The 24,655-nt window shown below is 45.9% G+C and overlaps 1 protein-coding gene across 3 annotated transcripts in view; it reads right to left on the bottom strand.

Annotated features, from left to right (window-relative positions):
• SRGAP3 (SLIT-ROBO Rho GTPase activating protein 3) overlaps positions 1-24,655 on the bottom strand; it is a gene marked incomplete at both ends in the record, with an annotated part of 211,084 nt that overhangs the window by 16,666 nt on the left and 169,763 nt on the right. The window contains 6 exons of one of the 3 annotated variants that reach the window (XM_080914537.1): positions 2,599-2,733; positions 8,542-8,619; positions 10,827-10,887; positions 11,874-11,904; positions 18,339-18,425; positions 20,880-20,907. In XM_080914537.1, coding sequence (XP_080770663.1) covers positions 2,599-2,733; positions 8,542-8,619; positions 10,827-10,887; positions 11,874-11,904; positions 18,339-18,425; positions 20,880-20,907 — 420 coding nt within the window. Of the gene's footprint in view, positions 1-2,598; positions 2,734-8,541; positions 8,620-10,826; positions 10,888-11,873; positions 11,905-15,676; positions 15,780-18,338; positions 18,426-20,879; positions 20,908-24,655 lie in introns of all 3 variants that reach the window. The other 2 variants (XM_080914536.1, XM_080914538.1) reach the window with 2 other exon arrangements.

Genomic DNA, 24,655 nt, shown 5'->3' with positions numbered 1-24,655 from the left:
GGGCTAGCGTGCTTAGAACCTCTTTGACCTGGTCTTGAGGACTCATGGACCTATAGAGAGGTGCCTGGGACTCCAATAGTAGAAGATCTGGTGTAGCTGGGGATCTGCCAGAGAAGAGAGGCCTGCCTGATGTCACACAGAAGAGTGACAGAAACCCCAGAGTGGCCATGTGAAGTCTAAAGTGAATGGCCTAAAGTTTTTTGGTAAGGGATCTGACACTCTTTGTTTTATGGACTTTATGGTTTCGTTTCCGTCACTGGCAGCCTTAGAGTCCTGATGACACAGACAGGGACAGTGGCTTAGTAAAATGCAACAGGCACCAGCCATAGCACAGGCCTGGGAACGCCGCAGTTGCTCAGAATAGTAAACACTCCTCTTGAGTGACCTGTCGACTGGAGAGCTCAGCACATGCCCAGGACCTCATCGGGGATTTGTTCTCAGAACCTTAGATGCTGGTATGATGCCCTGGACAGACAGAATATGAAGTTGGCAACCTGGAACTATAAGAAAGTGTCAATGCTGTGTGTAGGGTGGACAAGCCACATATTGTCAGTGACATTTCCCTCATAGAACTCCAGCCTCCAAAAGACCCCTTTCTCCTCAGCAGCCAACATGACAGGGCTACTGACACTCTTGCCTGCCTTGTCTTCTGCCCACTGTTCTTCCATAGAGTCTGAAGACTACCTAGAACCATGGTTCTCAGTGAGATGCTGTTGCCAAAGCTGGGGTTCTTGCTCTTGAAGAGGCATTGCATGGGGTTGTACAGTAAGTGGAAATCTGTATTGGCATCCATCACCCACGTGCCCTGATTGTGTAGGGCACATGAATCAGTGTGACCTGCCTTGACTTTCAACAGGGTGGTTCCTCTAGATCAACTCTAAGACCTGACTGGAGGAAGTCTCACCCAAGTGAGCTCACAGTCAATTTCTTAGAGATAAAAAACAAAACAAAGCAAACAAAAAACCAAAAAAAAAAAAAAAAACCACTACCCCTCTGTAAGTCCTCTGGACTCTCCTGTGCGCCATCTGTGCCAGGCACTCCCCTATAGCCATTAGCAACCCTGTAGTTCTTAAAGATGCTTTTCATAAAGAGAGTACTTAAATCACTGTTAGGAGAAAGAAAGGAGGGCTGAGGACAGGGTTAAGAGCACTGGTTGCTCTTCCAGAGGTCCTGAGTTCAATTCCCAACAACCACCCGGTGGCTCACAACCATCTGTAATGAGGTTGTCTTCTTCTGTCATGCAGGCAGACATGCAAATAGCATTCATATGTATGAGTAAATAAATCTTTAAAAAAAAGAAAAAAACAAAAAAAAGGAGACTCCTTGGCTTTAATTAGGAGGTGACATGTAAATATGTAACAGTGAATGTTCTAAGACATGCTAAAGGCAAGACGCTGGGAGACTGCATCTGTGCCATTTCCTCTATGCATACATATCCTTGGTAAAACTTACTTCATAACATAGACACAGGAAGGTACATATTGAAACAATAATGAAGGGGAGCAGTTATGACAGCACCCAAGACAGAGGTCATGGACAACCTAAGTGTTTTAAAACACCCAGACTGCAGTCCGCTGGGGTAACTGCAACTCAGGAAACCAGAAACACAGACATGAGGGCTATTGTTTAATAAATGCAGTGAAGTGCCACCAGATTACAGGTAGGCGCTGTTTACAAAGCGTCTGAGGCTGACCCTGGCCATTGTGTCTGGAAGAAGTTTGATGGGTGTGGCTTGCTCTATATAATCATAGCCCTGGACAGAAAAGACCTTCTCATCACGAGTCTCTAGTAGGACACCAACATGGGATGTCCCTCGGTGTCAGCTCATTGTCCTGCACAGGACCTGGATTACGGGGATCTGGTCTAATGATACCAATAAGCCAGTGACATGGAGCCTAGGCAGGATGGAGCCTTTGGGGGCCTGGATTTTTGAGATATGGTTTAGAGTTTGGCATAGATCTTAAAAGGTGATCAGGAAGGAAACACTGAGGAAGCTGGGGGTCAAAGAAAGAATACATGAGCGCTTAAGCATTCTTCTACTGTCCTACACCTGGGACACATCCTGATGGCCAACATCTCCTCTATCAGTCAAGAACTCTCGTGACCAGCAGTGTAAAGAGAATCTCCCAGTCAGTTAACTAACCTCATTTCCCTTGTCTGCTGACCAGATCCCTAAACCTTCCATGGATCCCTAACTCCTATAGTACAAAGCTGTGGGGTCCTTCAAAGACCTTCAACCCTACTCCTTTTGTTACATTTGCCTGCACCATGCTCTGACCTGCTGACCCAACTGGGCCACTGTCCCCAACCCTTCCAGACTTCCCTGTGTCCCCTCCTCTTGGCAGTCTTGCTCACATGCTTTCCCCCAGGTCTATTCTGTGACCCCAGGTTTCCCTCTGCTTCTCCTCCTAGCTCCTGTTGTACCTAAGGAGTACCATGTCCATTAGCTGATGGTGCTGCCTGTAGAGCTGAGTCTTTAAGCTCTCTAAGAAGCATGCTTTGCTCAGAGGCTCCCTCTCCTGTGCCTGGCAGGATCAAAAGGCAGCACTTCACCTTCTATAAAGATCCATGAAGCCATCCCACCTGCAAAATACTTACTAATAGTAGATATCAAATCTTGAAACCTTTCCTTAGGAAAGAGTGGGTTTTCCAGTCCTCGGAAATACAGTTTTAAAACACCAGCGACTGAATTGATATCTCGCTCATTTTGGTCATCCACGAGGGGGTCTTCACCTGTGTGGAGACAGTGTTTTAGGGTGCAAAGAGACTCTCTCTCCAGTACTGGAAGATATTCTTTCTCAGTTGAAAGAGGAAGTGACCTGGCCAGCCTGGACAGGAGGAAGAGGATGGGACAAGCCTGAGAACCCGTGACCCTTAGTCTCTGCATGTTTTAAATTTCCTATTAGAAAATACTCAGAAGGGATAAACATCCAATTATGAATATCCATCACCTGCTACTTAGCCCTCTCTTGAATTCTTTATTTATTATATATACCATGACTCAAAAATTTGAGAATCTTTGACATTACAACACATTTCTCTTAAGAATCAGGAATTCTCAGCTAACAATAACTTTATCTAACCCAAGAAAGAGAACAACCCTTCCAAAAATAACACTGCACACAGCCCACATTCAAACCCTGTCAACTGTTCCACTATGTCTGCCATGGATTTTTGTTTTGGAAATAAAAGAACTATCCTGAGTTCCCACAGTTCATTTGCTGGTTGGCAGTTGTTCCTCTTGTTTGTTGAAGACATGGTCTCCATGTATCCCTGGATAGCCTGGAACTTGGGACAATCTTCTGCTTCTGAGATCGAAGGCATGTTCCAGCAAGCCCGGCTCAATGGCTGCCTCTTGGGATTTATAAGTATAAAATACACTCCAATGTTTTTGAGTGCCGAGTTTGTGTTTGATAATGTAAGTCTCTCTGTCTTGTAGGATCGACTCATACTGTGACTGTTCCTTATATTCTAATGACTCAACTCAGGTTGATTATTTGGACAAGGATACAGAGGCATGTAACGCCTGCTACTAGTAACATGGAGCACTGAGTTAAAGTGGTAGCTATTTGTTTGTTTGTTTTGTTTTGTTTTGCAACAAGCATGAGACTTGTGAAGTGAGAGCAGAATCCTGTCCTTGTAAGTTCTGCCCACTAGTTTCTATGGTCAGCATGATCCACCACGTGGGGTCAGTCTCCGGAGATGGCTCTTGCCTTGTTACCCGAGGAGTTCATTGATTCAGTTAGCCTGGCCAGTGAGCTCCAGATAGTCACCTGTCTAGACTCCTCAGCACTGGGATTACACAAACCCACTGTTGTACCTGCTTCTACGTGAATGAGTATCTGAACCCAGGCCCTCCCCTGCTCATCTCTCCAAACCAGATTTAAAGGTTCTCAGAGTGAAGACCCATCTTTACCCTTTCCCTCCACACCTTACACACCACGGTTTTCTTTAGTCCAACTCATCTGCTGTGTTTCTACTACAGCAGATGAGCAAACACATGTACAGTCAGCCCTCTGCCCTCATAAGCTGCACATCTGTGAGTTCAACAAAAGATGATGAAAGTATTTTTAAAAAGAGACTGCCTTTCGGGGTGAGGGAGATGGGTTAGTGATCAGCTTGCTGCAAAGCATGAGCTCCTGAGTTTGATCCCCAGCATCTATGACAACACAGATGTGAAGTGTGTGTGAATCAGCATTGGGGGAGGGCAGACAGGAGGATCCCCTACAGTTCATAGGCCAACAGTCTAGCCAATCAGCAAGCTCCAGATTTAGCAAATGGCCCAGTCTCAGACACATAAGGTAAAGAATGAAGACACCAAGTGTTGATTGGCTTCTGGTCTCCATGTGCATCCGCACATACATACGCACACATATGCACACACATACACACCACACGTACACACACCACAGTAAAGAAGAGATTCTGTTCACATTGAGTAGACTTGTTTTCTTGGCCTCCCTTTTCTAAACAACACTTTAGCCATCATTTACATGGTGTTTCCAGTGCATTAAGCACTGTGATCCACGTACCCATGACGGCTGAATGTGCCTGCCATGTGGGGTCTATAAACGTGCTACACTCAAAAATGCACTTGAGCACTGCTGGTTTTCTAGGTTCTAGGGTGGCTCTTGAGCCAGTCCCCTAAAGATGGGAGCAAGTCTATGTGTTCTTCACCGACCCTTCCTTCCTACACAGAATGCCATTCAGTCCTGCATACACATGCCCCTTCACTTTAGCTGGAAATCTCTCCAAAGGACTTCCCAGAAGTCTTCATGTCTCTTTCTAATGGTGGCAAAGAGTCCTGTCACATAGGGAGGCCACACTTCATTCACCTGACCTCCTACAGGACTACATTTAATTACTAGTTGCATTTTAAATTATACTTGTTTAATTAGTTACTTGCATGCATATGATAAGCAGTACATCTGGAGGTCAGAGAACAACTTGCAGAAGTGAAATCTCTCCATCATATGAATTCCAGGAACCGGGTCATTAGGCGTAGACAAGTGCCTTTATCCACTGAGCCATATATCACCAGCCCCATATTTGACTTCTCTCTGCCTGCGAATGTGCATTTGTATTTGTGGAGGCGGGTCTCTGCTCAGTTCCTGGAAGTAGGCGCACTGTCACCCTAGGTGTGGTTTCTCACTTTAGTCAAAGCCTCTCATTGGGGCCCCACCACTGTGTACTCCTTCTGGAGAAGGCTGTCTTCTCCAGCTCTGCCTGTGGCTCATCGCCAGCCTTCTGAGGTTTCTATCATTTGGATGGGAAGATACGACATTGCAGACGAGTGGCTCTCTGCAGTTTAAGTGGGGGCTGCTAAGTTGGTGTATTACTGAGAATTTTCCCAGGGGAGGTGAAAGAAGTAGAGATTAATCTAACACCATCCTAGAGGTGCTGAGGGAAGTTTTCACTAACAGCTGGATCACCTGTGTCTGTCTGCCAAGCAATGAACACATCTGAGTACCCAACCTGGATCTCTTCCCTCTGCCTTCAGAGGAAGCAGACGTGTGCCGTCGCTTCTAGTCCCAGTGTGTTTGAGTGCCAATCAGAAAAAGTCTTCCGTTTTCACCAGGGCTTGCAGCTTACAGAGCATAAGCCAGCGTATAACTCCCTTCCCTAGTTGGGCAAGTGCTCAGTCTGAACAACTGCATAGAGCAGCCCAAACACTGATGTTTCCCCAGGTTAGCTTCTCAGATGTCCCCACCAAGAAGGTGAGAATGTTTCTCCGCTAAGGAAGAAAAAAGCGCATTTAAAAATAACTGCTTGATTAACATGTTAACTTTCTATATACCCATTTATGTATATGTACATATATAGATACACACAAACACACATAACTACCATCATCATCACCAACTTCACCATCACCATTACCATCACCAACATCATCTTTTGTCTGTCTCCCTGAATGAAATCACCATGACACCCCCTAGTCCAGGCTTTGGCCTTCTGCATGACCAGTCCATCTGGGCTCAGGAACACGAAATCAGAGGTGAAGGCCATGTAGATGACAGCTTTACCTAGACGGGGAATGAGAGCTGTCATCCCAGGTGAGCCTGACAGGAAGCAGAGTCCCACTGAGTCCCGGGAGAGGACTGGATTGCAGGCAGTGTGTCATCCCAAAGAACAAGGCTGCCAGGAGAGGGAGAATCATTTTGGAATGACGAGACAAGAAGACCCAACTAAAAATATGGAAGGAGAAAATAGAGATTTGTTTGTGTGTTTGCTTTTGTTTTTTTCTGTGATGTGGATCAGGAGATTCCCTGCTACATGAGGACTCAAGACTTGACAAGAGCAGAGAATATGTACACCCAAGCAGGCGACAGGAAATGCTGGCCTCGGTTGAGATCTGGGGATAGGGTGGGGTTGCCCATTGCCACAAGCTTAGCAACAGGGGAGACAATACAGGAAAAGGATGGGGGCAGGTCCGGCCTATATTGATGATATTATGCTGATTGGACCAAGTGAGCAGGAAATAGCAATCACTTTGGACTCATTGGTAACACATATTCGTATCAGAGGATGGGAAATAAATCCAACCAAAATTCAAGGACCATCTACATCGGTGAAATTCTTAGGAGTCCAGTGGTGTGGGGCATGCAGAGATATTCCTTCTAAGGCAAAAGATAAGTTATTGCACCTGGCCCCTCCCAAAACCAAGAAAGAAGCACAAAGTTTAGTGGGCCTATTTGGATTCTGGAGACAACACATTCCTCACTTGGGTGTGTTATTCAGGCCCATTTACCAAGTGACTCAGAAAGCTGCTAGCTTTGTGTGGGGCCTGGGACAGGAGAAGGCTCTTTAATAAGTCTAGGCTACTGTGCAGGCTGCTCTACCCCTTGGACCATATAATCCAGCTGACCCAATAGTACTTGAGGTGTTGATGGCAGATAGAAATGCTATTTGGAGCCCCAGATTGACTGAAATGCAAAAGAGCTGTACTGTAAAGGCTGCAAAATTCATCCTTCACCCTAAATCCAGACATGCCCTATGGTACAACTGAGGGAATGGGAGGCAGAGACCTCACCCCTCCAAGAATGATAATAAATGAGGGAACTGGATGGGTGGAAGTCTAACAGACTTTTGCTCAGAGCTCAACCAATGCCATTAAACCACACACTTCTAAACCAAGGAGGCTCACATAAAAAATAAATAAAATAAGAAAGTACCTTCTAGCCAAATCTGATATATCATGCTTGTGATCCTGGCACTGGGAAAGCTGAAGCAGGAGGATTACAAAGAGTTCAAGACTATGCAGTGTGTTCGAAGCCAGCTGAGCTACTGAGAAAGGAAAGAATGGCTGTGCTTCAGTGCCTACTGGGATGGGATGTGCTGCTGGGACCTGGTTTTGGGACCAGAGTCCTCAGACCTTAGTTAGCATCAGACCCCCAGAGAATAAGGCAGTAAGTCAGACTGAGCTGGGACACACTGCATGTCTTTCCAAAATGGTGTGAAACTAGAAGTGGGAATTCAGTTTGGGTGGCCTGCAGCCCAGGTCTTCTTCCTGCCCCTGGACTGAGGATATGGGATGGCTAGCACTGGGCTTGGCTCTAGAACTAGGGATCAAAATATCCCAATGCTTTTTCCTTGAATAGAAAGTCCCAGATTTCTGGTTCTGCTATGGCAGGAAGCTAAGTACCATGTGATAAAGGCAGGCACTGAAAACTGAGCTCTTATGGCACAGTTGGCTTTTCCTTTGCAGGGTCTTCCTGTCCTCATGGGACTTCACTCACACACACACACACACACACACACACACACACACACACACACACACACCATGCACGCACTCTTATGCATGTGTGTCCATGTACATACATGTATATCCACTCAAGTATGTAAACACACACAGTGTGTGGAAAGTCGAGCATGATATTTCATTCACCCCTGTAGCCTCACAGTTGGGAAGGAGAGGCAGGAGTATTGGGAAGAGTTTAAGGCTGGCCAAGACACTACCTCTAAATGAATAAATAATTAATTAAACATTAAAGTCTTAAACACTAAAGTGACTGGGGCCAGAAACTTTGGGATTTTAGAAGTTTGGTGCCTTGGAGGTGAGATCCCATATCTACTTAAAAGTCCACCCGAGTTGCACACACAACCTGAGGGTGACGTGACAAGATATCAGTTGTGTAGCTGTAGCTTGGTTGTGTGTGTCACATGAAGTCAAGTGTGGACCTTTCCAATTGTATGTGACATCAGTGCTCAAGCGTTTGGGTCTAGGAGTTGGGATTAGGAATGGTTAGCCTGTAGTAGAAGATAAAGGGACCAGAGTAGGGCATCCTAAAGATCTGTTACAAAGATCTCTAAAGAACTGTTAAGATCTGGAGGTGCTAATTTCTGTGGTGTAAACACTCCCAATATGGCTGATTTCCAGCTACCATCAGAACGTCATGGAACACAAAGTTAATAAGAGCGTGGACATCTCCCGAAGGCGGCTGCAGACCCAGGGTCTCTGTGCAGTACAGGCTTTGAGACCTGTGTTAACTTCGGCTTCTCCTGCCTAAAAGCTTGAGATAGTCAGTCTGCACTCACCTCTCTCAAAGGAATTCTTGATGTCATTGACTTCAACCTGAGACCCTGGAACTCTGAAGATCCCCTGCTGCTGGAGTCCTAAGAAAGAAATAACGATACAAGCAAACAGGAGGTGCAAATAACACGAGGCACTGAGTTCGTCCAGCTACTGGAAATATTGGCAATTCCCTCCCATGCTTATCTATCTCTTTTCCCTTCTATCCTTTAGAACAGTTGGTCCTGGGGACAAGTTCCTAGCCGAAACCCCAGCTGGCCTTGGCAATGAATTACAGCTGGCACAAATGCTCAGACACATACAGAATCACGTGTCTGTGAATTTGCTCCTGGGCTTGGAGGAAAACACCATCAACACTATTCCTTCCCCCCCCCCCCCCACCACTTCTTCCCTTAAGACACTGTGAACTTCTGAGTACATCCTGGCCTGGGATTCGGAGTCAGGGGGTCAGAAAGCTGGAGGTATAGTCAGTGGTGGAATGCTTTGTCTTATGGACACTAGGCCCTGGGTTAGGTCCCCAGCACCAAAAATAAATAAATACAACAAACTGGTTAGCTGGGCAGAATTGCTCCCACTATAATCCTTGCATTTGCAAGGCTGAAATTGAAGCAAGAGGATTTTTGCAGAGTTCAAGGACAGCCTGGGCTACAGAAAAAGATCCCTTCCCAAGAAAGAAAAAGGAATGAGCTTGCCACACCTTTTTTTTTTCTTTTGAAAGTTTCTATGAGATAATGGCAAAGTGAGGCTCTCTGGCACCTGGTAGCAACTGGAACCTAACAGCAACCTATCCAACTGCAGGAATCAGAGGGCCTGCCTCTCTCAAATGAAAATTACTGCAGACCCTGGGCACCTTCCCCTGCCTTGCCATTCTTTTGGATAGAACAATTATCCACGCTACAATTTATTGTTTACCCTTAAAAGTCAGGGTTTATTGGACATTTGGCATGAGCATCCTACACGCTCAATAAATGCGGTTCAACTCTTTGGTTGTTGGTTTGGTTGTGTGTGTGTGTGTGTGTGTGTGTGTTTGTTTTGTTTTTGCTTGTTTTGTCTGCTTATTTAAGTCTAGCCACTAGATGGCCAGTGGCTGACGTTGGCAACTTCTAGAATTTATGTGTCATGCATATCAAAGGTATGCCCTTGGATATTTAAGCTGGGACAGAATGTGCCCAGGCTGACCTTGAACTTACTATGTAGCTCAAGCCAGTTTCTAGATCTTGGTGATCCTTCTACCTCAGCTTTCTTAACGCTGCAACAGGCATAGATAGCCTCGAATGTGGTCGTGTTGATGTGTACCACCCCAGAGTCTTCTCCTGTTCTTCTGGTTATTATCCTTCAGACACAGGGAATACTGACCTTCCTCTCACACCTGCTCCCCATTCTCTTGATCCCAGCTCAAGGCCCCCTTCCACAGGGATCTTCTCTCACTTTAGTCAAGCAGCCTGCCTCCAAATGTCACTATCTAGCTTCCTTTGAATTAGTTTCATGGCAGTGCCACTATAAAAAAAATTATCTTTACAGTCTACTGCTCATGAGCTACTATATTCAGTAACTCAACTAAAGGCAGCTTGAAAATGTTCAGGAAAAGTTGCATCTGTATTAAACATGTATAGATTATTTTGTATTCGTCCCCAAACAATATGATTATTTGCCTAGCATTCACCTAGGATGTGGGGCTATCTGTCTCTAGGTGGATTGATATGTATGGGAGGATTACGTGGATTATGTGTATAAGCCACAGCACTTTACACAATGAACTTTAGAGTCTGCGGTGCTCCTCTATCTATCCAATCTCTAGAGGTGCTGAAGGGTGACTAACAGTTTGTTCTCTGCTGTTGGTTTCCTTGCTCTTCTGAGAATGTGAACCCTGCAGGGCTGCCATGGTGCTTGCCTTCATCACTCCTGAGTTGCCCACAGCCAAAATGGAGGTGAATAAGTAAGTTACACACAAGTTGCCCTTCTGATGACACCATGGTTAACTGATTCCTGACTTTATTCCCTTCTTAGAGCTTTATACTCTCAACCTGATTGACTCCGCGTGAGGATGAAGCCAGACATAGCTGCTTCCCAGTGACCTGAAGCTCTGGGCCCTCACACTATCTTCTTTCCCTCACCCTGCACTGATGCACAGACTCCAAAGACAGTGTTTGGAGTAACAGCCATTCTCTGGAGCATTTTCACTCCCCCCAGAAACAGACTTCCAAGATGACTGAGAATATCATTTCCTTGCAGAACATCCCAGCACCTGTTCTGCAGTGAACCGAACCCACTGAACTGAGATGGTGCTTACCATATAAATTGATGAATCGAATACAGCTCTCGACTACAAGTGGTATAGCTTGTCCTGAATCCTTAAGGATGAAAAACATGTGAGTTTTGTCAGGCGTGGCACTCAACCACTGGCAAAAGACATTGCAAACATAATGATCAAGTCAAGCCAAAAGATTAGTACCAAGTGATTAGTAGGAAAACAAGCAAGGAACTGCTAACTCTAGTCTCAGGGATAGTTACCATACAGCCTTCAGTTAAGTGCAGAAGAAGGCACAGCTAGGATACATTCAAAGAAATGCTCTCTCTTCTTACCCAGCTGGTAAGGAACTGGGCTCAGCTTGACAGGCACACTGGGGGCAGGAGAGAAGGAAGCCCGTGTGTGGAGGTAGCTGGAGTCTGACCTTGAAGGATGACCTGCCTCCTCTCAACTCCACTTTGCCCAACTCAGCATCTTTTCCCAGGGCTTGAGGACCAAGAGGCAGGATCAGTGCCTTTCCCTATTACTGTGGCATCTAGTGTCAGGATTGAGAAGACACTTTGGGTGAAGCAGGGCTGGCTCTTACAAGCCCTGTGGGGCTCTAAGAAGGGAAGGTGACTCTTATGATGCCTCAACTTAAATATCCAGGTACATATTCTGTTTATCAATAAGCATAGTTCATGGAGAGGTTCTAGAAGATACCAGTATCAACCACTGGCCATCTGGTGGCTAACCTCAGTCAAAAGGGGTAAATTGGATGCAATTTAAATAGTTGTACCTAGGACATAAAAGAACATTCAATTATACCTTTATAGATTAGTCTATAGTTCCCAGTGGTTGGGCAAGGGTTAAATTTCTTTCAGAGTTCTAAAACTGGGTGACCTTCTTGTTACTATAGACACATCATGAGTAGCCTCTCTAGAAGGCTAGTAAGTTGGTGGGCTCTTGGCTCTGCAACACCTCCACCTACTGATGATCTGGGGAGAGGATAGGAGATGGGCTCATCAAACAACAGGGAAAATGGGTTCTGTTCTAGATGGTGTTGGATCTACTAGCTGCATGGGGCTTGTGGGCCTATCTAGTAAATACCTGGTTCCTGGTTCGAGCATTTCTTCTTCCTCTGATAACAACAACAACAAAAAAGAGAAACAGGCAGCAAAGCAGAAGAAAAAGAAAAGATTATGCAGGAGTAAGATCAGTTAGAGTATGCAGATCCTTCAGAGTCCGTGAATGCCAAAACGCAATGGCAGCCAGCAATGGTCCTGGGGCATTTGCCCACCAGCCTGCCCAGGGGGAGGGACCTTATCCTTTGGACCTCCTAGGAGTTCCTGAGCTGTCCCCAGCCAGCCTTTCAATAGGCGGCCTAACCTCTTTCCCAGATGCCAGTGATGGAAGGACCTCTTCCATTCCTTGTCAATATGTAGGAGATGTGTGTCTACCTCATTCCTGGATCCGAAGTCCACTGATGATCTACATGGTTAGACCATCTGCCCACAGAAGAGACCCTTCATGCCTATTGTAAGATGGCTCCTAGAATTCATCTCTGGAAACTCATTCTTGGCTAGATGTTCTATTTCACAAACTCTCCTTAGATGGAATCCGGCAGGTTGTACCAGATTCCAGACTCCAAATACATTCAATACCTTGATATTCTTCTCTGACTGGAAGCATGGCTCTGTTCCCTCTCCCAACCCCTAACTGTTGCCCTGGTACTGAGACACCCTAGGAGCACAGAAGCTGGGGAAGGTAAAGACGAGAGGGAGTAGGTTGAAACACCTTGTGACCTTGAGGTTGGACTGAAGCCTTTGTTTCCACATTGAGGGATATTGCCTGAATTTTCTGGTCATATGCGCAGTGACTTGGGGTCTAGATGGAAGGTAGGTGGAGCGTCTCACCAAAGTTCAGTAAAAAGGCCAAGCTGACTAAAAGAATTGAACCATCTAGGGGCACTATACGTCCAGTCCTACCATCTTAATAGTTGGGATCTGAGTTCCTACAGTGTCAGCTAAACCCACATGACTTCTAGAACTTAGCAACAACCTGGTCCAAAGAGAGTCTTGGTATGGTGTCCTAAAATTAATCTAATTAAGATGAGGCTTACACAGTATCAGAAGGTCTAGAGATATACATGTATCAGCTCATTCCATGCTTACCATAAACTCACAGAGTAGATTACTCTTATTTCAAAGAAGTAAGATGCCACCAACCCAACAGGTGGACCTTCTGGGTTTTACCATGGACTTGGAATATATAAGTGGAGTCTCCTTCAGTCTGAGAGGAGAGAAACACAATGCTTTTGGTGTATATAAGTGGTTGGCTCAGGAAGACTCCAGGAAGTCTATAAGTCCACCTTCAAAACTTTCTCTATAATGAACTTGGAGCTTCTCTCATCCTGATCACAGCAACACAGATTCGATCACAAGTCCTTTCATAGGCCTAGAATGTCAAAACTGAGGACTCAGTCTGCTGTGTGTTCAGACCATACGAGAAGCAGAATAAAAACTAATATTCCACTCTTGGCAGTTGAAAGACTGACTACAGATGCTGCCTCTCTGGACTCTGAGATTCTTCAGAGTAAACCTGGGCCATACGGGGCTTTGGTGGGTTTGCTCATAGTAGGTCCAGAGCTGAACTTGTTAAGCTTCACTGATTGGAGGGAACATAAAGACAGGCTATTGTGTTCTACAAACCCACCTTCTCTTTCTCAACCAAATGACTATTATTCTTCTAAGAACTCTGACACTCATTCCACCAGAGCTGAGTGGCTTCTCTTTGGATGTTTTTCGCAGAGCCAGACCAGTGTCACTATAACACTCTTCCTCTCACCACTTCATACCTCCAATAGTGTCACAAAGCTCAGTTTCAATTGAAGCTTCTGTGTGTGTCTGGAGATGGTAGTGGGAGGGTGTGTGTGTGTGTGTGTGTTCGTACAGGTGTGCATGCATGCATGCATACTTGTGGAGGCCAAAGGTCAATCTCACATGACATTCTTCAGGCCTCAGCCATCTTGATTTTGATCTCTCCAATTAAACTGGCTGGCCAGGGAGCCACTGTCATCAGATTCCCTAGTGCCAGGATTCCAAGTATGTGTCACCATCTCTAGCTTTTTAACATAGGTGGTAGGGATTGAACTCATTCATGTCCTTATGCTTGCAAGACATGCCTTATAATGACCATTTCAGCTCCATGGAAATTTTAATTCTGGTGGACCAGGGAATCCATTCTGAGAGGAAGTTTGACACCACCGATAAAGAAGCAGAGATGAGTGAGAAGAAAGTACAGGAGAAGACAGAGGGGTGGTGAAGAAGCAAAGCACTCTTTAGACACACCCCCACCTGCCACACCCCACTGGGTGGCTGTCTGTGGGTCACACAGTTCCTGAGGGATTCTCACTTGAAGCATTCTAAGGTTTTACCACTCTCCATGTCCAGGGGAAATCCATCTTTCTCTTTCTCTAGCTCTTCTGTTCTGAGAACTTTGTCTGTAGGCAGAGGTAGGTCCTGAACTAGGATGGTCCTGCCTACTCCACCCATCCCTGAGGTTGAGCCTTTCTCCATCCTCTAGGTCTGGGCTGCTCCCTGGCAAAGGAGGAAGGGCAGAGGACAGAAAGCTGGTGTGTGAGACAGTCTCTCTAACTCCAGAATCACTAGTGATGCTCATGAGACCCTGCCCTTCCCCTGGCTGACACAGAAACTCTCCTTGTTGGCTGCTGGTGAGTGTAGTGACAACTTTGAAATTTTGGTTTCTTTCAAAACCCAGAAATATTGTAAGAATGTGTTTTCATTTTAATCCCAGGTGTGGGGATATAGGGAAGCTTTGGACTGTCCACAGTGACTGACTATGACTTGGCTTGTGTTCTAGCAGAGGCATGTTTTTTTCCAGCTATAGATAGTTTCTGTGATCGTGTGATGTTTGGAATATTTTCAGAGGGTAAATACATGTAAGAGCCCCAATAGGCAGGGCTGGTGGTCAGTGGTTATTCAGGGGATTGTTTGTGACTTGTTAGTAGTAGTCAAAGAAGAAACAAAAGGAAAAATATTAAATTCATGGGCTTTCCTAATGTCTCTCCCTCCTCTATCATTGTTTCTCTCTTACCTAGTGTTAGGGGAAAATAAAGTGTGGGAGAAAAAGAAGAACCCACAAAGTAGCAAAGACCAGCTATGGGTGGGCTTTCAGAAAACTGGCTAAGACCTTCATTTTTCTTTCCCCAAGAATACATCTCAACACCATCTCTGCCTTGGGCAGTTTGATCCTAGGTGGCTTGATAAAAGAAAACAGGAAAAGTAAACTCATTTAGCCAAGACATTTTAAACTTACCTAAGTTCCAGATCAAGGGTTAACCTGGCATTTACAAGACCCACCTCAACTCTCCTCCCATCTTTCAAACCAATCACCAAGAAGCTAAATTAAATGGAAGGGACTTCTTTTTTCTAATGAAAACTGAATGATTTCCTGTGTTGCTAGCTACCTAGCTAACGAACCATAGTTGTCTTGTATGGAAACTCACAGGGGCTAACTTTGTGATGTTCTCCATTAGTCCTACTGCAGGAAGAGGGGCTAAAGCTGAATAGTGGAGTTTCCTATCGGGACCGCAGGTCATGGAGCAATGAGACAAGCTGGCTGGGACCACTGTGATGAGGTTCCGCCTCTTTTGTGCATGACTGACCAGACCCCTCCCCATAGGACTGAGAGAGATGAGTGGTCACTTAGAGGCCACTAGTCAGAAGCAGAATGTTCTGATGAAACACCTCATGGAAGCGAGACTATAGTGAGAAATTGCATTGGGGCCTGGCTAAGGGTTTGTCAGGGCTGTTAGCTGAAAGGAACAGGGAAAAGAGAGGCTGCCATTACTTTGGACTCATTCGCGGACTCCACGGCTCCCCAGCAAGTACCTTAATGAACGCTTCCATACTGCCGTTAAAGAGTTTATGGCTATACACTGAAAGAGGCCTAGGTCTCCTCATTTTCTGTGGTTTAGGGGGAAGACAGGGGGGCCTAGGGGAAAACGGAACAAAAGAAATCAAGAAAGCAACCAACATAAACATACCGCTGGGAGAGATGCTCTTCAAACCCACAACTGGAAGAGAACACAAAATGCAGAGGGGATCCCCTGGCCCCCAACACATTCGTTTCCCATGTTCCATCTGAAGGCCTCTGGATGTTTTAGATCTTGGTTTACCCACAATACCAAGCAGAGGCAACTCTCACAAAACACAAATGCATTCTACATTAGGACGATGGGGTGTATCCAAGAAGCCCCTGCAATGCCAACCAGAGGCTGGCATCCTGCAGACCAGATGGAGGGGATGAGGGGAGTAAGGTGTCATCTGTAGCCCAAGAAAGCAAGAGACTTTCAAACACAATCGAGAGGGTGAATTTTCATAATTTTGGCTTAAATCGATCACCAAGGCCCAACTCCCAATGTGCTGAGGGTACTACTATCTCCCTGACGCCTCTTGGCATTTCATATGACTCATCTTTGTTGCAAAGATCTGAGAGCCAGACAGAGAGATGCCAGGATGCAAGCTGCACCTCCTATAGGATCTGTGGGTGGCCTGGAATGCTATTATCCTACTCATCCGTCAAGTATATTTGGGATCAGAGCACTGTCAGACCCATTACCACACTTAACCCGGTGTCCCCCTATTACTCAGGGCTCTAGTCTACAGAAACTAAGCTCAGAGAAAAAGAACAGCGAGTCAGACCCACCTCTCCCCACTTCCCCTCCAGGTCCAGTTTATTTGTTTGTCTTTTAAGTTTCAAGTCATGGGCATGGTGCCAGGGAATCTTGCCACTATTTCTAGCAGCAGACCTATCTGCCCCATTAGTCCATGACAGGAGTCAGGTTGAAAATATCTTGCTTTGCTTTCGGATCTCCATTCTCTGTGTTCTTCCCCACAGGGAGGGGAATCCTTATACCACAGTCCATCGGGAACAATGAAATGGCCACAGACACCAGACCCATGTCCACAATTGCTCGCCATGCACAGGCCTGGATTGGCTTCTTTGCTCATTGCGTTATATAAACTGGCCCAACTCAATGGTTAGGGCCTTCAGGGAAAGAGATTTTGGAAAGTTTGGAGGAAGCACCCTTCCCTAATGAGGCAGCTTCTTTTCAAATGGTTTAGTTGAAACTATGGGAACAATGAGTGTATATTCAGCCAGGCAGATAGTGGGTATATATGAGAAGCAAAAGACTTGCCCCTTCCCCAAGTCTTGATCGATTTCTGTGTATGGGCAAGGATCTTCTGTTTGTTTCTGAGAAGGGATCTTATATAGTCCAGGGTGGCCTCAAACTTGCTATGTAGCTGAGTATGACCTCATACTTCTGATCCTCCTGCCTCCATCTCCTCAGTGCTGGGATTATAGGCGTGCACCTCTGCACTGGGTTTAATGTGGTGTTAGCAATTGAACTCATGCATGCTAAGCAAGCATTCTACCAACTCAGGTATATCTTTAGTCCACACAGGCAAGAATCATATGGACTGGAACAATCAACATGAAGGAGGCTTGCCTTGCCTCTCTCCCTTGGGCTTAGTGTGCCCATACTCTTCAGCACTCCAGCCACAGACTTTAGCCAAGACCTCCTGAATGTTTTTAAGTGTTGAGCAAAGGCTGCTAACTCCAGGACATGCACAGGCAAATGAGCAAAGACATGGTTGAGTCCAAAAGCATGCCATCCAATCAAGGAATCAAGGATACCAAAAGAACAGCACAACCGAAATTGTGAAGAGAAACAACAGGCAAGATCATCTCCGGCCCGTCTTGGAGCTATGTGAATTTGGTTAGCTAAGTCCATGTCATTTCCTTTAAAAAAAAATACTACATCTTTTTTGAGGATATGTGAAAACACGGTGGGGGGACTCTCATATAGTGGCTGCTTTTGAATGTTCAAATATAAAAGCCAAAGAAAAAATTTAAAAAGATTGCCAAAAATAGGACACAAAGCCACAGTATCCGAATGTAGGAACTAAGAGGATAGTAACGTGTTTACATTTGTGTTTCCACAGAACTTAGGGCTCTGGGGTCACTTGTTCCATACTGCATGATTAACCTCCTCACAGGCTGGGGAGGCAAAGGAGCCCACAAGAAATTAAGAAATTTGCCAGCAGCCACACAGATGGAATCTATCAAGAGCTGAGAGTTAGATCAGTGTTTCCTACTCGGAGCTCCAGCACAGGTATGGAGTAGAGAGAGGAATTCTGCTGACTGTCTATACAGCTCTTGTGGCCGGCAAGAGTGGGAATCTTGGTGCAGGTACCGGAAAGGCAGAATCAAAAGCTTTGGGGCATCCAGTTGGAGTGTTTTCATAAAAGAACTCACAAGGGTTTCTGGGTTTTGTTTTTAGTTTTTTGTTTTTACAAAATAGAATAAAAGAAAATAACTATAGGATATGCTTCCCCATTTTTCCTGCCAAATCCAGAGTGTAAAAGAAAATGGAGTCACACACCCCACCCCCCCCCACCCCGCCCCACCCTGGGCACTGCCAGAACCTCTGACAAGGAAACTTAGCTATCCCAACTTCTGAATGACACCAAATCTGTAACAACTTACTGGAATGCTGGGTGGGGCACAAAGTGGGGAGCAGGGGGACAGCTCAGCCAAGGAAAGTGGGGCAGCCTAAGCCTTCCATCTCTTCTGCTGCTCAGTTGCAGAGCAAAAACAAAACAAAAAAACAAACAAAAACAAAAACAAAAAACAAAACAAAACAAAAAAAAAAAAAAAAAAAAAGGAAAGAGAGAGACGGAAAACAGGAGAAAGCCACAGAGTGGAGAGAAGGAAACCAGAGACAATGGCCCCTCTCTGCCTTTCAGAGAAGAAAATTAACATACACTGGCAACACAGGTGTGGCTTCAGAATTAGTCTGCGACAAAAAGCAAGAGATTAAGCATTTCCCCAAACAGCCCAACAAATGTGGGTGTCAGTATCCAAAATGGTGGCAACACTGATGTTCAAGGGCTTTCGGGTTCTTGGAAGCTGCCTGAAGCTGGATATATACTGAGCCACATCTGACTGGTTGTGACGTCAACCATCTCCCTTCTCATCAGGACCAGAGCCTCTTTCAACCTGCTTAAGGGCACTGGCCTCTCTTCAAATCACAATGATTAAAAACTGGTGTTGGCATCCCACTTTGCTGGTTCTTAGCAGTTCTTCAAAGCACACTCGCACATCTGGTCTGCCTATAGGAACCGCTGAACAGCTATGAGAACAATAGGGCTATGGTGAATTGAGGCCATTCACCAATCTGGCTTTAAGTGTGAGACAGGGGCCAACCTGACAAGGGCAAGAGCAATTTGGCTGAGGAAACCTGCTCTGATGATGGTCCCAGATGACTCTGACTGTGAGAATCTACAGTTGACACGGCCAAGGTACAGAGACAGGTCACTGGGGCTTCTGGGACTCATTTTAAAACCACTTTCAGGTTAACAATGAAGTACACAAGCTCAATAATGAGACAGAAAATATCTGGCTAGGTCTGAAATTTGGGACAGGATGCCTAACTGGGAGGTCTAGTCATCTGAATTTCAATTTCCCAAGCCCTAGGCCAAAACAGTATTTCAGAGGGATATATATATATATCTCCAAAATCTGTCTGTCTGTCTGTCTCTCTATCTATCTATCTATCTATCTATCTATCTGTCTACCTATATCTATCTATCTATCTATCTATCTATCTATCTATCTATCTACCTACCTACCTACCTCCTGGGCTTTCTTGGGGCTGGGGTGGGGGGGACCCAAGACCTGGCCAAGGGATACATTATGGCTCTTCTCCACCCCGACCCCCTAGTCTGCTAGGGCAATGTCCTGCCTAAATTTTACAGATTAGGAGGCAGGGGGCCGCCTCCCAGGTCATCCCACTTTGTTATAAAGCAGGGCTTCAGTTCTCTGAGTATTATAGTAATATTCCTCTTACCAGAAAAATAAAAAAGTAACAAATTTGGGTTCTTCAAAAGTGACCTGAACAACTGCTGTTCCACACGTGGGAGGGCCCTTGCCTGTGAATCATCTCATCGTTTCCAAACTGCCTGGGCCCAAATGAAAAGCTGGATTCCTGGAAAGCCCTAAACCTCCAGGGCCAACTTAAACCCCTCAAGTTCCCTAGACTTTGCCACACCCACTTGCTTCCCCAGGGGCAGGGAAGAGTTCAAGAGTCATCTTTGCTCTTGCCAAATAGGACAGCTTTTCAGGATTCTGAGCCACTGAAAAGAACATTTGGAAGGAAAGAGTGTCATTGGGTCAATGAACCCCTGGACCCATCTCAAAATGGGGTAAAAAGTAGCTGCCAACTGTCACACATGATAGAGGGCAGACCCCTGGGCCACTGCTAGATTCCTGTTGAAAGTCCAGACACCAGGGCAGTGCAGGCTGATTAAGCATCTAATGCCTATGAAAGGCTGAAGGCTGCTGAGTGAAAGTGTTCACTGGCTCCGGTGTGCTCAGGGAAAGCACAAAGGGAAATGTGAAAGGGGCCAGGAGGAAGCAGGGGTCCCCTATAGTACTGGCCTAGTCAGTGCATCCAAATTCCCACTAAACTTCAAGCCAAAGTATGATGGGCAGTGCAGGGACTTAGGGTGGGAGGTAATCTCGGCACGCATCCATGTGTAAGCAGCATGCACCTGGCCATCTGTGCACAGTATCAGCCAATCCCAAAGCCTTAGCAACTGAGGACCCAGCCTTAGCAACTGAAGACCCAGCCTTAGCAACTGAGGACCCAGCCTGGACCTGGAACACCTATAGGGCAGTTTGGGCAGTGGCCATGTAACATTCAAGAGAAGAAAACAGCCTCTCTACAGTTTATGGCCTCTGCTAGCACCTTTAGCCACCCTGGAATGAACTCTCCCTCCACTGACCCTCAGCAGCTATAAAAGTTCCCTCCCTGTGGCCAACCTGCAGGAGCGTGGCTTTGCCAGACTAAAGCAAGAACAAGCAATGCAGCCTCAGGAGCCACTTTATCCTCTCTCCCATCACCCCGATGGCCCCAAAGGTGAAGACATTCCAGTTTCTTCACCCTACACACCCACCCACCCACCCACCTCATCCTCTCAGACCTCAAGCAACCGTTAAAAAGGACACAGGTTCCCCGGCTCTCACCTGGTCGTGCCGCACTCGGCTCTCTCCCCTGGGGAAAGAAAACAAAATTGCACGTTGAGATTTAACTGGGTTTGGTTGTTGTTTTAAGCTGAGAATGTTCTTTCCCTTAAAACAACAATAACAGAAAGATCCCATGAGCACATTTGTATTCATTCCTTCCTCCTGCCCCCTGCCCTAGGCAACTGTTCATCTCTCTGTCTCTGAGGTCTGATAGGTATTTCCTAGAAAGAATTTCCTCTCCTTGTGGTTTCTCTCCAGAATCTGCCTTCTTTAGCTTGCCATAATTTGTCTGAGGCTCATCCATACAACATGATTCAGTAGTTCATTTACTTTTTATGGTTGAGTAATATTCCACTGTGTGGACAGACCACAGTTTCTTTATCTGCTTGTCAATAAGTACCTGTTGTGTAACAGTTTCCTCCGTTCCATCCCACAAGGAAGCTTCTTAAGCAGGAAGGTGAACAGCTCAAAAAAAATAGCTTCAGGAAGACCCTGAAACTGGACAGACTCACTAGGGCCCTACTTGCCAGAGTAAACAAAAGCTGAATCCCTCTTAGATTGGAAGCCAAGCTGCAAAGAAGACTTGACTGAAACCAGACCAGCCTGGAAGAAGCTGAAACCAGCAGAGCTGCCTGGAAGAGGTTAAGACCAACTGAGTCACTTGGAAAAGACACTCCAACCCACTGAGCTGCCTGCAGGCTGTGCATTAGACTCCAGGTTCCCAGCGTTGTGAGTTCTCACTAGAGCTGGCATAGGTCTTGGTGAGGTAGCTTTGAGTCACTTCTGCTCCTGTAAGTAACCCCTCACCCATATTCCTGTAATATACTCCAATAAAATCCATCGTTTCGCCAAGCTGGACTTTGATCCTATGTGTACTTTGTTCTGCTGTGGTTTCTATAGGTTCCATAGGGTGAGTCACACAATACTGCCCTCCAAGGATCTCATGCTTTGTTCCCAAAATGCTCTTCCCATGTCCTCAAACCATTCTTGTCCAAGCCCTCAACATTTCTGAAACTGAGCTATCTATCACCTAGCCACTTCAGTTGGAAGTCGGAGAAAGGCTTATCAAAGCTCTCTTTCCTTCTTAACCTCGGTGGCCCATTCCCCTCGATTTTAACACCACCCTCTTGGCCGAGGTTCCTGCCATCTCTAGCTGCAGTACTTGCTTTTTAAGTGGAGCTCCTATTTCACTATGATATATCCACAACTCAGCAGTGAAAGAAATAGCCAGAGCATGTCACACCTTCTTCTTGCTTCCTAGGGTCCCCTGTCACATATGGGATAGGGTAGAATCCTCATTCTCTGTAATCATTAGCTATTCAAGGTTCAAGGGGACCCTGAAAACTAATGTCACATGTACAAAGACTCCTTTCTCCTTTGGCCTTGATGCTTCTGGCAGATTTCTTCTCCGCTAGGTCCCCATGTTGGCCTTTGTTTGCTGGGATTGTCTTGCCTGTGACACGTCCAGAGCTGCCTCTTGCTAGCCTTGTGCATTCTGGCTGAAAAGAGGGATGCAGAGTAGAGATTCCCCCACCTGAAGTAGACCAGGGTGTCCTTACAGCTCCTCTGTTTCCCTTCTGTCTTTATACGCTTTTCACTGGCACTGTCTTAGACTGCAATCTCACCTGCTCACTGCCACCTATTGTCATTACTGTCACATCTGTTCACCTAGACAGGTGGTAAAGAACATGGTCTCATGTACCCCAGGCCAGCCTCAGTCTCACTGTATAACTGTGACCTGGACTCCTGGTCCTCCTATGCTCCCTTTTCAGGGGCTGGGATCACAAGTGTGTACCACCATGTCTGTTCCTAAACTCTACAAGACTGGGAGATGTCCGAGTTGGTAAAAGTGCTTGTTGCAAAAACATGAGGACCTAAGACCAGATTCCTAGCACCCACATAAAAGCTGCGTGCAGCAGCATGTATCTGGAACCCAGGCACTGGGGGATGGACCCTGGGGACTGAGGGTCAGGCTAGTAAACAGCAAGCTCCAGGTTCAAGGAGAGATTCTGTCTCAAAGCAGAAGGTAGAGAGTGAGTCACACACCCTACACTGATCTCTGGCCGTGTTTCCCCAACCTTTAAGGAGGATGAAAGTCCCCTTTAGGTCAGTGCTGCCCACAGTACTGCAAGCCACAAGTTCTAGAAGCCAGTGGCAAGATAGAAAAGCAAAACAGGCAAAATGAATTCAGTGCTTAATGGGTTAAATTTTATCAGATTTAACCCAACTTACAAAATGTTGTCATTTCAATATGTAGATAGATATCAACATCAAGCAAGATACTTTATAATCTCTTCCCCAGGAGCCAGTACTTCAGGTTCTGGTGTTCATTCTGTTCCTCTTTCCTGACCCTCTCTGTCCCCTCCCTCTCCCCTCCCCCCCTCAAAGATTTATTTACTTTATGTATGTGAGTACACTGTTGTTGTTTTCAGACACACCAGAAGAGGGCATTGGATCCCATTACAGATGGTTGTGAGCCACCATTTGGTTGCTGGGAATTGAACTCATGACCTCTGGAAAAGCAGTCAGTGCTCTTAACCCCTCTTAACCCCTGAGCCATCCCTCCAGCCCATCATCTCAATGAACATATCCATGTGTCAATCCTTATTTCAAGTGTTTGGCAGCCAATGTGGCCCACGACCTTCACCTTGGAGACGCAGCTCTAGATTAGAATCTTAGTTTAGAATCAGTTTTAGTATAGGGTTTGTTTTGTGTTGTTTGTTTGTGTTGCTTGCTTTGATGTTGTTGGGGGAGTGTTTGACATTGCTCAGGATCACCTCAAACTCATTATCAATGGAGGATGACTTTGAATTTTGGATCCCCCTGCTTCCACCTGCCATGGGCTAGGTTTTTATGCCACTCTGGGGATAGAACCCAGGACTTTATGCATGACAGGCAAGTACTCTACCACCTGAGCTAAATCCCCAGCCCCTAAGGTTTGGTTTCCTTATTTGTTTTTAAGAAAGAACATTTTCCCCTAAGGAATGCAAGACAGTGTGGGGCTAGAAAGAAATGAACGGGGAAGATGGTAACTTGAGGTCTGAGAATAGAACACAAAACAAACTGATATATATTTATTTGGTCAGAAACAAATCTGACCAAAGGACTGGCAGGTTACAGGGTGAACTGTAGGGGTTCAACTGAGGCCAAAGACCCAGGCAAGGGCAGAGGAGAAGTCAGATAAAGCAGGCAAATGTATTGTTTAATTTGCTGTGTTTAATCTGGGGTCTGCTGCATAGTCTCACGAGATTCCAGTTAAATCATCAGGCAGGGTCTTTGGAGAACCTGCAGCATCCTGTGAAAGTGCTTCATGATGCCCTGGGATTGCTCTGGGTAAGGATGCCCAGCCATAACACATACCTTTTCCTCAGGGCTGCAGCCAACTGCTACCCTTAGTACAGAGTAGTCTGTAAGGCAATTTCTGCTCCTTCTTTCGGTTTCCAAATGGCCCATTCTTCTGTGAGCTTGCTATGGTCTTGTCACACTGCCACACACTATTTCCTCTGTCCTGACCCCTCTTGCCCATCTTTTCACACAGTAGGCACTTTCTCGGGCACAGTGTGAATCATGAATATGATGGTGAACTCCTAAGGTCAGAGTGATGCTGCCATACACGTCTAGTGGTGACATAGGCATTATGACATCATGATAGTGTAGCATGTTCCCCCACTGCTACACTACACACAGCATGACACAATGATGTAAACACAGCTACTACAGTGTCCTTATAGAATTAGAGCACATTGAACTACATACATGTAACACTTGGCATTGAT

Source organism: Micromys minutus (genome assembly GCF_963924665.1).
Source record: "Micromys minutus genome assembly, chromosome: 3".
Classification (NCBI taxonomy): domain Eukaryota; kingdom Metazoa; phylum Chordata; class Mammalia; order Rodentia; family Muridae; genus Micromys; species Micromys minutus.
The sequence above is the reverse complement of the archived record's forward strand: the minus strand, read 5'-3'. Positions and strand labels throughout refer to the sequence as shown.